Raw genomic sequence first — 16,966 nt, 5'->3', positions numbered from 1 at the left:
CGAATCTGCAAACTCTTAATTTTCTGCATGTTAGTGTTCCTCTGGATCACATAAACCTGTGCAATTGCAGAGAAAAAGCTGTAGCTGGCATAAGTGGTTGTGATTTAATTCATCATTCAGAGTGGAGGAAGATCCTCATATTATTTAGTAACAGACTACAGGGGAATAGATCTTTCCTCATCAGTCACTATGCAACTGATTGAATCCACTGATGGTTTGAATTTCTTTTGCTCTGTCCATTTTCAGACTCTTAGTTAATTTGATCTTTCAGCAGAGACAAACATTTCATTCTAATGTTCATTATACGTATTTATTTTTAGAGTGTTGTTAACGTAGTTTTTGCTGTCTCTTTCTGTCTGGCCCTGCTTAATTGATGAAAAAAATAGCTGTCTAAAATGTTCTTGAGAAAAGTTGCTAATTTTTCCCCAGAGATCTCCTCCTTGTGTTTGTCTTCAGTCAATTCTACTCAGTTTTGTAAGAAAAATCTAGCACTGCTTCTTCAGCGTGTGTTTACTTTCTCTTGTAACCATTGCAAACTAATGTATCCTGGGAAAAGGAGTTGGATTCTTCTCATTCGCAAATACCATTAACAGAATTATGGACCAAATTCCATACACAGCTCCAAATTACACACTCAATTAGGGTCTGATCCAACGCTTATTAAAGTCACTGGAAAAAATCTCCCTGAGTTTAATGGACTTTAGCTCAGCCCGTGGGGAATGGACATTTCCACTGCAGATGATCAGTTTAATCTTCGAGCATGCTGGAATTTACACAATGATAGACTCATAGGGCTGGAAAGGACTGCAGAGGTCACATCTCAAGGCAGGATGAGCTAAATTTATATCTCCCAACAGATGTCTAACCTGTTCTTAAAGGGCAGTGACTGGGACTCCATGGATTGCGCTTCCAGGCAATCTTTTTCTTTAATTATCTTTACTCTTAAAAAGTTCTTCATATCTGCTCTAAATCAGTTCCTGCTCCGGTCTATGCCCATTACTTCCTTCCCTGCTCAAATTAAGCAAGAACAGACTATTTTCTTTCTCTTTGCTATAGTTTTTAATGTATTTGAAGACTATTACTGAACACATGAATCAATCTTGTCTTCCTTAGGCTAAACAACCTCAGTTCTTCAATCTGTTCCATGTTTCAGTCTACTTGTTTCCTGGACCCCCTTCAATTATCCCACATCTTTCCTGAAGGTTCATGCCCAAAACTGGACACGGCACTTCAGTGTACGTCTTGATCAGCGCTTAGTGGAGGCAAAGCACTTCATGTGTCATGCATCATCTCTGTACAGTGCTTGTCTTTCACATATCCATGTGACATTATTTGCTTTTATTTACCTTGCAACCCATTAGAACTGAACCAAAGCATAATGTGAAAATATAATTTGAGGGCTTCCTGGGACTGCTCAGGAGATGCTGAGGGCAGAATTAGCATTGCAGAGCTGCTATATGTATTAAGAGAACAAATTAAGGTGAAATTTGAATACCAGTTGCTGGATAAGTTCTCCAAACCAACACTGAGAAAGATCACTATGTTGTTTTTAAGAATATCAGATTGGAAAAGTGATGCAATGAACACAGGGCACCATCACGTTGCTTCTGCAGAATTACTTCTCAGGTTGAGACTATTTTTTAAGATATCCGGAGCTGAGTTTCAACTACATATTTATGTTTGTATACGCACCTATGCATATTTAATTTTTGGCTACTAAGTGTCTCTGCATTTTTAGAAATGCAACACCAGCAAACGACAACCAACACACACACCCACCATAATTTGTGTATTGAATTTTCTCATTACATCCCTCATGAATGTATAATACATGAATTGTAAGAACCAATTCCTTCAAAATTCCATTTCCTTAATAACTTTTTTCTTTATCAAAGTACTAATGGCTTTTAGCACATTTGAAATTGGCTCAGGAATCATTCAGTCCTTTAAATGCCACCTTAAATCACAAAGACAAGATATAATTTTTGTCTTGTTCCTCCGTAAGTTAATGATCTAGGGAACTTTTGTGTTCCGCAGAACAGAATCGGGTCCAAAATATGGAAAGTACATCAAATTCTAAGCTATAGCTATTTATGAGAATGTCATTGTGTGTTATTGGCTTCTCTCTACTTGAATATTCAACACGCATTCTATGTTTTTATAACAATGTCACTAGGTAAAGAAATACACTCTAGTTGAACAAACTTTAAGATGTACTGTTCCACTCTGTGGCAACATTTGAATAATGCAAAAAATCATCAATAATAGCGTGAACTGCAATTTTACCTTTGATGTACAATACAAGTGGGCCTAAAATTATACATGGAACTCATTATCAGTCAAGTAAATGACGACTAGAGCCTGCTGTATGAAGAGTTTTGTAGTTCAGAAAAGAAACTGCAGGCCAGGTATTTCCTTAAAGAGAAATTAAAACATACTCTTACCTTTATAACTTTGAATTTTGCAATATTCACTGACTTAGCAGTGCAGGATGCATGAGATACTTCACTGAGTGAAATCTAGAATTTTCCCGTTGACACAAGTAATGTGACACTTGGTTGCTTTTCCTGGCAGCCTTAATAATGCCAAGAAATCACAAGAAATGTTGTGATATTGTTTTATTGCAAGACATTTTCAAGTTCCGAACTGGTGGGACTGAATAAACTACTTGTGTAATAAACAACGGAAAACACTGTTACAAAACTGAATCTACTCTGCTACTTCTCAGGTATAGAGAGAGCTTATTTAATATTTAATAGCAAACAGTTTTGAAAAACATCAAACCATCTCCAAACTGAGATATTCACAGTGTGAAAAAAATTAAGATCTGCAAACACACAGCACAAGTGTTGACCTCAGATTAAGCAAATGTTATCCTTTGGCAAGCAGTGATGAATATATTAAAGATGCTTCTGGAACCGCATCACGATCTCATCAAAATCAGTGACAGGAGCTCTATTAACTGCAATAGATCCAAGATTTCATTCCTGAACTATGCAATGAAGTGTTAAAATGAAATGGAGCAGATGTTGGGGAAGGTTGCCAGATATTGCTGATCAACAGCACAGGTGTTGTTTAATATAAAAAAATTACATCCGTCTGGATGAAATAAAAGCATTAGATCAGAAATAATACTAAACACAACAAAACAGATTAATGCATTATTAAGGTTCTCAATGTGTTCAGTCATCAGCAACAACTACACTAACAACACATGTTCATACACAATTACTATTAATCCACCCACTCAATATTTATGTATTTTTTAATGTAATACTAACTTTGCCATTGCTATAATACAAAACGAGTAGATTGAAGCTGGACAGGCAAGCACTGAGCTGGGCTGCCCCGGGAGGCTATGAAATCTCTGTCCTCAGAGGTTTTAATGACCCCACAGGACAAAGCCCTGAGTGACCTGGCCTGAATTCAGCTTTGACCCTACTTTGAGCTGGAAACTGAATAGCTCCATTGGAGTCCCCTCCAGCCTCAGCGATGCTGTGATGCTCCCTCTGTGAGCCACAGCGTACTTGAGGCTGTGCCCTGTGTTAATTCACTGCCTCTCCATATGCCGGTGATAAGGATTAACCCAGTCCTCCCTCAACCTGCACATATCCCCTGACGTCAGGTGTATCTATCACGCAGGCATGTCTAATGAGTTTGCACTGAAAGCCATGCATACAAAAATGCTGTCATACTAAGGAGAGATCTTAAGTTCTGGTTCTCTTCAGATTTTCCCATGTGAGAGATGTACAAAAGAATTAGAAAACAGAGGTATTTCTGTCTTCTAAATCTGCATAGAGGAAGCTAAGTTTGAATTTGTACTCTTGTTATTTTTTAACCCCACTAAAAGGAGAAAAGACAGAACCTTTTGTGGCATTTAGAATTTTGCAACAGTTCCCCACGTCTTGATTATTTGCAAGCTGAGACCCAGAAGTTCTTCTGGTACATAATGACCAGGTAATTCTGGAGCTGAATTACCATTTCTGAGAAGCGTACACTGTGGCTTAATCTCTGGTGGATTCTTGAACAGAAACAGAGAATGACTAAAATAAACTGAATGTCTATGTTAACATAGGAAGAAAAAAAAAAAACAGGACAGAAAAAAAGCCCTCTGTCTTCCAGTTTATCTTCCACATCCCAAAGGTACAAACGTATAAACAAAGCAGAACAGTGGTTTTGCTAACAAAGCCCAGCAGAACACCAGATAATAACTTTAAATATTGCACTGTAAATAAAGGATGTAATTTAAGGTGCTGTTTTATGTGCATCATAAAATAAGTCTGTAGCAGGAAAACTGCAGCCAGAGATGCAGAGCTCTAGCGACATTTTTACATATATGCCACATATATTGCCACCTATTGAAGCCAATTCCAATCAGGTAAAACTGCTCTGAAGTACTTTTCTACAGCACTTCTCACTTATTTCTTCTTCAGTCAGTGAGAGTATTAAAAGTCACATGGGTATTTGCTGTTGGCAAAAGAGGCAAGGAGAGAAGTTCTAACATAGGCAGGTGTGACAGTTGCAGCCCTGGAGGACAGACAGGCAGCTGAAATAGAGGGTGAAGGCTCTGCTGGAGTCAAGACAGAGCCTTAATCAGAGGGTCTCACCTGCGGAATGGCATCAAACCCCTTCCTTTGTGGTTGGGGCTCATGCAGAGGTATTTGCCAAAGAAATTATGTGAATCACAAGTCTTATGATGGTGAGCTGATTTTGAAGGTAAAGCATTTAAGTAATTTCAATTTATTTACTATCAGGATATATTTTTCAAATGGGTTATTATGATCCTATACTTGTTCTTAGCATACCTACACCAGATTGCAAGAAAGGAAAATCAGATGTATTAATCCTTCTGACTTTAATTCCATCACCTGCACTCCAACCTTGTATGAATATAAACTTAATTAAATACCTTAAGACATATTCTTCAGTTGTAGATTTAAGACACAGGAATCATGAAGGTTCAGGTGGATACGGCTATTTGTTTTTTCTTGCTTGTCACTGGTGTATTCAAATATCCCAAGATGCACCATCTGCTTGAAAGTGTAGTATTAATGGTAAGGCGCACCATGAAAACAGTCTGACAAAAAGTACAAGTGAGAAGGATGGCAAATAACTCCGTGTTCCTGTGTACTAATAAATAATGGCTCTTATTTCTCATTCAGGTTTTGCAAGACCTCAGTCTCTCTCAATACTGACTCACTATTAATACTCCTAAGCCTTCACCTAAGAATAACTTTTCTACTCAAAGAGAATTTTTGGCTGTTTTTCAGGCCTGTTTGAGAGCTAGGCCCACCCACCTTGGTGCTCAGGTGCTGCCTGGCAGAGCTGCCTTTAGGCTGGGCCGCAGCACTCCTGATGCGAGTACCTCAGCAGCTAGGAGCTGGCTCCAGCGCCTCAAGCCTCACCTGTGAGCAGCCCAGGCACAAACCGGGGCCCTCAGCAGCCATGGAGAGTTTGGGAGTGTTTACCCAGTTTGTCCTTCCGTGCCCCTCTCTCAACTCCTTCTATGAGGCACCCAGGCTCGCCCTCTCTTCTCCAGCCTCAGGGGAAGGGTCGGCTAAACCACTCCCGGGCCGAGAGGACCGCCCTTTCCCACAGCCTCACGGAGAGAGAACCCACCCCGACTGCTGCGCCCCCTCAGTGTCCCGCCAAGACTACAACTCCCAGCACACCCCGCGCCCGACCACCGCGCAGCACGCCGGGAGCGGTAGTTCCCCAGCGGCGTTGCAACGGCCCAAAGCGCCGAGACAGTGGCTCCCTCAGTCTCCCGCTGGTCCTCGGCGCACGCCTGCTGCCTGAGCTCTGTGTGTGTGTTTCAGGGGTGTCCCTTCTTCCCGCTCCCCTCCGGCGGCTCCAGCGGGGGCTGCCTGCGTGGGCCGGGCCGCTGGGCCTCACTCCAACCGGCGGCGCGGGAGGCGGGCAGCCGCTGGGCGCGAGCTGTGCGCCGGCGCATGCGCGCAGGGAGGGCCGCCGCCGCCACTGCCGCCCCCGTGCCCGCGGAGAGGTGGCGTTGCCGGCCGGGCCTCGAGCCAGTGGCGCGGGGAGGGCGGCGAACGGGGGTACTCGAGACGGCAGCGCGCGCCCTCGGCCCGCGCGCCCCGCCGGCAGCACCCGCAGCCGCGCGCGGAGCCGCTGCGCGCCCGCCCGCCCACCGCGAGGGAGCGGCGGCGCCGCCGCCCGGCCTCCCGCTCCCGCCCCTCCTCCTCCTCCTCCTCCTCCTCCTCCCTCCCCCCACTCCTCCTCCCGCCGGAGCGAGCGAGCGAGATGGCGGCCGCCGGCGCTCTGGCGAAGCACGAGCAGATCCTGGTGCTCGATCCGCCCACCGACCTCAAATTCAAAGGTGAGGGGGAGCCGGGCGCGGGGGAGAGGTGGGGGGGCAGCGGGTCGGCCCAGCCCAGCCCGGCGGCGTGTTCCGCTTCGCCTTGGCGCTGGGCTGCCTCCAGGCGCCGCGGTTCCCCTCCTCCCCCGGGCCGCGGTGCGGGGCCCTGCCCGCCCGGGTCCGTCGAGGAGTGGGGGGGCGCCGCCGAGCCGGTGTATGGGCTCGGCCGCCGCCATCTTGGGATCCCGTGGGGACTCGAGAGCGTGTCCGCGGCCCTGGCAGTGCCGCGGGCCGGCCCACGGCTGGTGCCCGTCCGCCGCCCGCTCTGCCGGGCGCGGCGCTCGGCGGCCGGCCGCTCCTCTCCGGCCCTCGCCGGGAGGCCAGTCCGCCCCCTCCCCCCTCACCGTGTCCCCTTGTGTGCCGGCGCAACCGCTACCGTGTCACCGCTCCCCTCGGGAGGCCCGGCCCTGGAGCAGCGGGACCCAGGGAAAGGACGGGAGCCGTCCCGACGGGGGAGAGTCGCTCTCTTGTCATTTTTGTGGCCGCTGGTCCCTCTCTGTGCGGTCTTCTGCCAGCAGCGGGTAGGAGAGGCCCCGAAGTGGCCCATTGAAGCCTTGCCGCCGTGCGGGAAGGGAAGACGCGCTTTCAGAACTCTGCCCTCGGGTCTGGCCTTTTCCACCGCCCTGCAGCGCCGGCCGTGGGCACTTGTCAGAGCCCGGTCCCAGCCGCTGTCCCCGCGGGGGCCGGTGCGGTTTTGCACCATCACCCTGTGCGAGTCAGCGATGTGCAAGCGCTTGCACCCTTTCTCGATGCAACCTGGCCTGGCGAATGACTCGCCACCCTTTCCATCAAGTTTTTATGTTTCAGACAGGTTCGAGGGACGTAAACAGGCAGCTCGCTCCTCTCTTGGGAATGACGGAATGTGTGCGTTTTGGAAGTTTCCGCTTTATTGGGTGTTGCATGCTGACTGCGTGACTGTGACTGGCATGACATGCTTCTGTCAAAATAGGTCCCAGTTAGTGCTGTTATCTTGTGGTGTTTTTTCTCTTTCAATAAATTAGTCGTGAAAAGGCAGGGTCTTCCAAAGATGAGTGATGCTCAAAAGGTAGGGGCATAAAGAAAAGCATGATAGAATAAGTAGTTTTTAGTAGCATCCTGTGATTATAATTCATACACATAAGGGGCATTCAGGAAAATCTCAGAACATTTCAGTTTTAGAATCAACAATGTTAGATTTTTTTTTTTTTTTAGAGCTGTTAATATTATCTGAAGTTACATTTTAAATTTTGTGACTAGTGTCAGCACATGTTCTTGCCTAATACTATAAATGTTTCTATTTTATTTTCCATTTTCAGTAGACCAATTTTTCATTGCTGTAGAGGGACACAGCGGAATTTATGGTGTTGTAAAAGTCTTTAAATGGGCAAGTAAAATTAATGTTTATATTAGAGAAGAACACTTTATTCCCCCAAAATACCTTTGGCTGGTCTGGCTTTCAGAAATAACACTTGTTTGTCAAAGAGATTTTTAACAAACTATACTTGTTTTATTGATCCATCAAATCAATTAAAACCCCAAATCTGTCTGATCACACAAATTATTGATAGCTTCAATTTTTAAATTTTTAAATAGCACGTTCATAGACAGAGTCAAAACCATAGTGGGAATTTATCTTTCTCCCTTCTGTTTTGTGTTTTTAAAATGCTGCTAGGTCTGGCTGCACTCAGATTTCAATACACTGCATTCTAATTGCAAGAACAGGTTGGTGGAAAATGCCTTTTTTTTTTTTTTTAAGAAAAAGGCTACTGTGTCTAATTCAAGGCTTTCAAATGTTGAGCTGTATTCAAGCTGGAAGTAAGGCATATTTATGTGATACAAAACAGTGTTGATACAGGGAATATGGAATAAATACTAGATTAGAAATTCTGTCTGGATGAAGCCATTGTCAATCAGTGATCTTTATTGTGCTGTGTATTTATGTACTTAGAGCATGAAATGTGTATTCTTTAGGCATAAACTTTGGTTTCAGGCTAATGCCTATATTAGGAAAATTTATGTAGAGCAGACTAAGCAAAAACAAAATCTGAAGCATAATGAGACTGCAGTCTTAATACTCCATGGAAGTATACTCCATACTATAGAAAGAGCTATCTTTTGAGAGAGCATTGAGTGCATTCCCAATAAATATTTTCTAACTGCTTATTATTCTGAGGTGTTTAAAAAGGTTTGTGGACCACAGACAGTAATTCACCTCTAAAGTGCTGCCTTGAAGAGTACAATATTGGCAGAAGGGAATTCAGAGTGTAATGTTTTAAAAAGTAATCTGTTAGTAAGAGAATGTGTGACTCAGAATAAGTGTAACTTAGTGTAGGAAAATTATACAACTTTGTTTAAAAAAATATTATTTTCAGTGTAGCTGGTCATGCAAAGTTATTTCATTAGGACATTTATCCATTATTACTATTTACCTGATACTGTAGATGTGTATGTAACAGAGATACAGGTTAAGTCTAAACACCTGAACTAAACAAACAGTTTTGTTGGTTTTCTTGCCTCAGGAACTTGTAATGAACTTGCTGACCTTTAGGGTAAGAGTGAAATGTGTTAATATGCTCCTGCGCAAACAATGATTTAAGTTAAAAAGTATATAGGACTTATCTTAAGGAGTTGTTGGTTAAGTGTTAAATTCATCATCAAATTCATCATTGCCTGTTGAAAATTCTCCCTGGTTTTGGTGTGGTTTGTTTTGTGGTTTTTTTTTTTCCTTTTTTCCCCCTGATCTGTTTTAGTCAATCAGCAAAAATAAGCTCTATAATACATTTATTCTGAATTTTATTCCACACAATTTAGGGGGAGGTCTAAAGAGCGTGTCCCATGATGGTTAACACATTACGTATTTCTCTTGGTGACTGACAGATTAGAATCCTGTCTTTATAGCACTTTGTATTCCTATAAATTTTGGTCGTTAATAGCATTTTGGAATCATGGTTAAATTCCCTCTGCTTCCATGATAACTAGGTTTCTTTGGGTTGTGGAATCATCGGGAATCCCCAAGGAAGATCACAAAACAAATAAGTACATTTCAGAGTGTTGTACAAATGTAAGGCAGCTGATATACACTATGTAATACAACTTTCAGAGAACTCAATGTGGAATATTGGGAACTTGCCTCATGGTTCTTGTATCCATATTACTCCTGTAGGTTAGCTTTCTTCTATATTTTAATCTAATGTATTTTGTTTAGCTTCTCAAATCTGAAGTAGTTTGGAATTGTTTAGGACTGGGTACAAAGAACTGAAACATGAGACACTTAAAAGCGACTAATTTGGAAGGTGGAACATCTGCTGCTGCTTATTGGGGTATTTTCATGTGACTTGTACATGTAATAATTATTTGTACGCCTAGTTTAGTGAAGATTATGGTATTCTGGAATTGGTTCCTTGTGATTTTTTTTTTTTTTTTTTTTTAACAGTTGTGTAGTTAAATAGCAGCACTTGAATTTTTCAGTTCAAAGATTTCTCGTATTGTTATGGGAACTAGGTCTTCCTTAAGTCAAAGAAGCCAGTCTTGCAGTTTTAAGTAACATGTGTTTAAGCTGGTCTTGGATGATGGTTCTTTTTAAAAAAAACTTTGCCAAATCTTTAAATCAGCCTGAAGACATGCTTCTGCAACACCTAATTGAAAATCAACACCAGTTGATTTGATGAGCCTTGGAAGATTGGTAGACAGTGCTCAGAATTTCAATTTCATGTGAATCAGAGGTGTCTGACTAGCAATGGTCAAATGTTATAAAAATGTCTGTATATTCCAAATTGATGCGCTTTATTGAAGTTCTTGCTTAAAAGTGTGTGAAATCCAGTTATGTTACCTTTGTTAAAGTCTCAATGAGACACACCTTTCCTTTTTTATTACCTCAAGGCTAAAAATAAGTCAGCAAGTAAGCAGACTAAAATAAACTTTTCAGCATGTCTGTATACAATGAATTTTCCCTTTGATGAGGGGTCAATATAAGAGTTGATGTGTAATTTCTGTTTATTAATCCAATTAATAATTTAGGATTGTTAGTGTCTGAAATCTATCAGCTGGTATATATTCAAATGACTCTTTCCAGGTGAGGCAGAGAGCACTTCACTCAAGTGTTACAGCTCATTCTGAAATGCAGATTTCAATGCATTTTAAATAATACAAAAATATTACTGTAAATTATTTCGTGATCATTACACTGCTGTTGGTAACATTGAAAGCCACAGGCTATGTGTTGCTGCAAATGGAGAAGGTGGAATTTAAAGGTAAAAATAGCTCAATGTTAAATCCATCCCCTGCCTTCAAGGTCTGTTGCCAGAATTGGCCCACGTTATTTTTTAGTCCAGGCAGAGTTTGATGTCCTCAAATGTGATCTTGATGTATGTGTCTTCCAAGTCTTCACTGCTGTATACCTCTATCATCACAGGAAAAATCTACTTCCATTGTTTAATCTTAAAACAAGGGGCAAACAAGATCTGCCAAAATATGTTGTATGTGTCTTGATTATGTCACATTTTACACCTGTTTTCACTCTGTTCAAAGCACCAGCAAATATATGATGTCCCATTTTTCTACGATGAGTTAAAAAAAAAGGTGATTGGGATGTCAGTTTACTGGTATCTTCATTCAGGAATGTTTTTGAAACTAAACAGTGGGAGTGCACAGGGGAAAAAATGGTTGTAAGTGATTACTAACACAGTTGTGGCTTTTTGATACTTTGAAATGATTCCACTGAAGTTAATATTTTTACTGGCTGAGTATTGGTAATGACAAAGATTGAACATCCTGTAGAATGACTCAGTACTCACCAAGTAGTCTTTGACATATTTTTTTTAAATCCGTTCCTGGAATTGTATTCCTCTTCCTATGTATCTGTACTTCTATCCATTGTTTCATGGCTCAGATGTAATATTTGTTAGTGACAGTGATTTTGTTTGTTTGTTGATAGGTATTAATGAAAATCGAAATATAAGATTATTGCTGGGAATGTGTTGAGGAAAAGAAAGGGAGATTTTTTTTTTTTTTTTTTTTTTGTTGCCAGGTGTTTCTTATGAGGTGATATTATGTAAAAATGTATCTCTACCACAGTGCTAGACTGCATTTAAAACTGACTAATAAAAAGGAGTTGTACTGATGTTGTATTGTTTTGTGAAGTCAGACATATTGTAGGTGTTAGATTATATTTTGGCAGATCTTGTTTGCCCCTTGTTTTAAGATTAAACAATGGAAGTAGATTTTTCCTGTGATGATAGAGGTATACAGCAGTGAAGATTTGGAAGTTTTGTCCTTTACTAGCAATTTGTAGGACTGTTTTACTTAATATTGCATCTTCACTAAACAGGGAAACACTATCCAAACCTCACTGTCTTATACTTCTGGTGTAGTCACTGGTATAAAAGCTTCACCTTTACATTGTAATTAGTCTAAAATGCCTACTCATGCTGCTTGTTGATAGCCTAAGCAAGCGTTCTCATCACTGCGATACATTGTTATTAATACTGTAAAAAATACTGTATTATACATGAACACTGTACCATTATTCAAGGCCAAGTTGAAAAGTAGAAACTTACCATGAACAAGAGTAGCTGTTTTATGCATCAGTTAATAGATCTGAGTATTTAGTGCACTGACTGTCCATTGTGGTATTATAAATTGTTCCTGTTTTGGCTTGACTGTGGTTTGTAAATGTTTTACTTTCTGACCAACTTTGTCTTTGGGAGATGTTTGTTAACCAGATGTTTGTGACCATCAGTCATTAAAGGATTATTACACACTCAGCTTACAAGCCATAAATTCATCTTGGAAAAGTCTGCTGGAGAAAACTTGCTGTGTGTGAAGTGGAAAAAAAAATATCACTGACTAATTAGATGAGTATTACATCTTCCAGTGTGAAAGTTGTTGAATTACAAGGCTTTTATTGTCAGATGAGCCAGATAACTGTGTATAAACTAATTTATTTAAAAAAACCCAAACAAACAGACCCCCAGCAAAATGACTCTACAATTTCTGATGTGGTATTGTTGAAAATAAAAATTCAGAAATGCAAGAAATGCAAGTTAGAATTTTGGTAACTTTATGTTCCTAAAGGTAGTAAGACTTTATCCAGTGCATAGTGATCCTGGCCTCTTTAGTTTCTCTTGCTCTTTTTTTTTTTTTTTTTTTTGGGGTGTATGTATTGTATACAGTTATTTCATTGCATTGTGAATTGTTATGTCATATTTCATTTTATGGTTTGAAAGTACTTAGAAATACATGATTATGTAAATTAAAATAAATATTTTCATTTTATTTCTCTATATGAACAAGGTCTTGAGAATTAAGACAATTTGCTAAATATTATCTTGGTGTAGGACATCAGGTGTTGGGTTTTTAATAACATGAATAAGGAAGAAAAGAAAAATAATTGCCTGAATTTTAAAAAGGTAGTCACCTTAGAGTTTTCCACTCTTGTGTTTCTCAAAATGTGGTCTCACTTGGGGTAATTCTTAATTTGACACTTCAGTGCTTGAACAGGTCTGACCTTGATAATAAGCAAAGCCTTAAAGGAAAAAATAATTTAAGACATGGAGATAAATGGAACGTGGAACAAAATGCAGCATGAGTGTTCCAGGTAGAATGTGCCATTCTGATCTGAGACCTGCTTCTCTATCTGTACTTTTCATCTCTTCTGTGTGCATTCCCCATATGAAATCTGATCTTGCCACTGGATTTACTGGATGTCATTACAGTATTTCACAGAATCATAGGATGGTTTGGGTTGGAAGAGACCTTAAAGATCATCTAATCCAACTCCCCTGCCATTGGCAGGAACACCTTCCACTAGACCATGTGTCTCAAAGCCCCATCCAGCATGGCCTTGAGCACTCCCAGGGAGGGTTCATCCACAACTTCTCTGGGCAGCCTGTCACAGTGTCTTACTGCCTTCATCATGGAAGTCCAGATTGTTGATATTCATAGCTCTTCCCTTGTCCACTGATGCAGTCACTCTGTTGTAGAAGGCCGCTAGATTACTTGGGCATAATTTGCCCTTGGTGGAACCATGTTCAGTGTCCCTGTCTTCCACACATTTTGACATATATTCCAGGAGGGTCTATTCTATGACCTGAATATTGACTATTTGATACAAAGGTATATGCTAAAATAATAGGTTACAGGTGAAAGAGCTTAGTGGAAAAGCAAAAGGTGGAGAAGGGACAAACTATAAAATAAAATGCAGCACAGCTGTTGGGATATTTGAAGCTTAATCATAGAATACCATGTTGGAAGAGATCTCATGGGCCATCTGGTCCAAACTTTCTTGACAAAAGCACATTTCTAAAGGATGGATCTGTGTGGTGTTTGAACTTGGTTTAGTATCTTCATTAATGACCTTAATATTGGTGGGACTGTGCTGGTAGAGCTCATTAGTAATGCAAACTTAGGAGATGTGTTGAATGCAAAAAAAAAAAAAAAGGTACATTTGATATGTGCTAATAATAAAACTGCTGTTGTCTCATTTTATTTGAAAGTGATGAAGAAGGAGTAAAACTGGCTAGCACTTAATCACAGATTTATTGCAAGCGTGATGAGTCGTGAAACGGGGAAAATACAAGACTGTAGTTTTGTAGTGAGGGAAGTGTTAATGTCAAGGTTTATGGCATTGATGAAGCTTTATCTGAACGCATCCCTGGCAACACCTAGTCAGGGAAAATGAACCCAAATGGGAATGGTGCAAAGAACAAATGATTAACATAAGTTAAGTAGAATAGTTTGGCTTGTTTATCTTAGCAAAATGAAGATTGAAAGGGGATCTGATTGCTATCTATAAATATGTTAGAAGAGGTAAGCACTAGGGAAAAGCTATGTAGGCTAAAGGGTAGGATTGGTGCAAAAATCAATTGGCATCAAGTGGCTGTGAATGTATTTAGATCATAAGAAACTAGTTGAATTTCAACTCTGAACCATGTCAGTCTGAAACAACTTTCTCAAAGTGATGTTGGCAAGAGAGTTTTAAATTCATCAGATACCATCTTACAAAATGGTTTGTTTCACATGGACTTTGAAGGCTTCTCCTAGGTCATGAGGTTACAGTTTTCCTAAAAGTTTGGTAGGACAGTGGTGGTACCTTATTATGTAGTTTAACTAGAAGCTGGTATTTTATGTTACTTTGTAAGACATTAGAATGTCTTGGCTGAGATGAGTGTTTAATATTTTTTTCTTTGTAAGAAGAGATGTTAATAAATTAAAAGAATCATATGCATAGAAGTAACCAGTCCATGTATAAAGTAAACTTAGTGATTATGATTCATAGGAGTATGATTTTGATTTAACATATTTAGCACATTAACACTATCATGTTAATATGGCCACTGAGTCTAGTAGACGCAATTAAGATAAAAACTGTTTTGTTTTTGATTTGGATGTCTACTAGGCATCTACTAGACATTTTCCATGTCACAGCTCAAGGTGAAACTTCAGCTGCTTCTATAGAAGTGAACTGACTGGTCCTGGAAAGCATTAGCTTGCCTCAGTACTTTGATGTGAAGATAGTGAGGGAATGGAGTTTGGGATCCTATCTGTGGCTGGATGCAATTTTTATTTAAAGTGGATGTTTCTTTTCCTGAGTGACTGTAGGATATGTTGTACTTGGCTTTTGGAAGTTTGGGAGTTGGAGACCTATAGTCTGTGCTTCCAGAGTGAAGGGTTACCCTGAAACTGAAGCAAGTCGTTCATGTGTTTGGGAGGTAGTCCAGTATTAGCTAGACCTGTCTGTAGGAAGTTTTAATATCTGATACATAAACGTGTTTAGACCAGGCTCTATGTTATGTGCTGAGATTGGACAACACATAACAGTCAAACACCTGAAACTGGATTTTTTAAAAATAACTTTCTGGGCTTTTGTTCACACTGGGCAAAATGTGAAATGGGTTTATTTCTAAAGTTACTTTGTTACACCGTTGAGATACCACTTGTAAGGAAACTTATGAAAGCCGCAGGAGCTCTGGTGTTCTGTTTAATGTTGGAGTCTGCCCTCTGATACCCAGTTCTTGGAGCACATCAGGAAAAGTGCTAGGTAGCAGCTTTTGGTGAGGTCTGTGGAAAGACCGATTTTCTATGTGCTACTACAGCTGCCATCTGAGACAATTACAAGTATTCTGATTACTGCTATAGAGTTTGAAGAGTATCTTGTATGTTGCAATTCAGATCAGAAAGGTGTATCCAATAGTAAATTTCATATTTGAGGGTGCATTTTAAGCTGCTGAATATTTGAATATTTTAAACAGCATCACTGAAACATTTTGTAAGCTATAGCAGGTTAAAATATGAAGCAAGTTTAAAAGAAAAAATGTTCCTTGTTTATTTAGTTCTGTTGTTCAAATCTGCTAGTATTCTTTGAAATCCAAGAGCCTCTCTAATTATCAAATTCGTTAATTATCCTACCTCATGCAAGTAGAGAGAATAGTTGCTCTAGCAGAAGGGATTTGTAACGTAGCCCTTAATGAACTAAACTTCTAATAGTGAATTTGTATTGGAAGATTGCTTGTCTGTATTACTCAGTTGTTTCAGGACTTTTTGGCATAATTTGCTGATTTAAATGTTCATGTTTAGAAGTGTTACCAATATTTCTTACCAATATTTTTACTGTTCTTGTTATTTCAATGGTGAGAGCGCTTTGGAATGAATAACACTTTATCATTAGATTCTTAAGACTCTATCCTAGTACAGTTGTGAGCTACCAATAGACATATATGACTGAATGGACTCAGACAGCCAGATTTTAAAGCTTAAGCTAAATACAAGCATTAAGGTCTTTGAGTAAAATTATTCAATGTTGTACCGTTTGTTGTAAAAATGTAAAGTTGTACCAACAACTTTAGTGTTGAGACTAAAGAAACCTTTGTCCATATTTAACATTAAATGCAGGAAAATCTCCTTTTAGTCTGTATTTTATCTAATATATAAAGTAGATAATGTTCTCTTTACCAGAATTCGTGGTAGTGATCTGTGGCTACACTTTACCCTTGATATGGACGCTTATTGCATTTTACTGTGTTCTTTTGGCCACTAACATGTCAGTAATGAGCTGGGGTGAATATGAAATTTTAATCCAGAAAGAAAATGTAAGATTTTTTTTTCCTGCTTTGAAGTGCCACTGTATTGCATTCCTGTCTTTCCTCTGTGAGAATGGCAAGCAAAATATATCAGTTCCCATTTCTCTCACACCAGCCCCCAGTAAAGCATGCATGCTAGCATCTGCACAAGCACCTCTAGTAAGCTGTGTAGCCACAATAGGCTCTGTTTGCCCCTTGAACAGAGGACGATGAACTCTTAGGATTAAAAAATGGGCATTATCTCAGCATTTTTAAGAAGGAAAATCTTTGACAGATACATCAGCAGCACAATGGATGCCGACAACCTGTCATTGTGGGGAGCTCAGATAAAATCTGATGCTATCCATGATAAACAGTGCTAGCCTAGAATCAGCCTTCAGGAGCTGAGGACATTGAGGTGTGAAGCTTTCTTATAAAGCCTTTTTTGCATTTTGACATTTACATGCAGGTTGATGACAAAACTAATAACTATTTCTCAAGTGCCAGGACAGAATAAGAAGTGAAAGATTATTATTGCTCTAATATATGGATA

The 16,966-nt window shown here is 40.2% G+C and overlaps 1 protein-coding gene across 1 annotated transcript in view; it reads left to right on the top strand.

The window, feature by feature from the left end:
- Positions 1–6,031: 6,031 nt before the first annotated feature.
- The window catches only part of VAPA (VAMP associated protein A), a 30,154-nt gene continuing 19,219 nt past the window's right edge, over positions 6,032–16,966 (top strand). The window contains exon 1 of the mRNA XM_065053134.1: positions 6,032–6,340. Within this exon, the coding sequence (XP_064909206.1) occupies positions 6,265–6,340 (76 nt within the window). The 5' untranslated portion in view covers positions 6,032–6,264. The remainder of the gene's footprint in view (positions 6,341–16,966) is intronic.

Source organism: Columba livia, chromosome 2 (genome assembly GCF_036013475.1).
Source record: "Columba livia isolate bColLiv1 breed racing homer chromosome 2, bColLiv1.pat.W.v2, whole genome shotgun sequence".
NCBI classification, from domain to species: domain Eukaryota; kingdom Metazoa; phylum Chordata; class Aves; order Columbiformes; family Columbidae; genus Columba; species Columba livia.
Note: the sequence above shows the minus strand (reverse complement) of the source record. Positions and strands in the feature narration are given on the sequence as shown.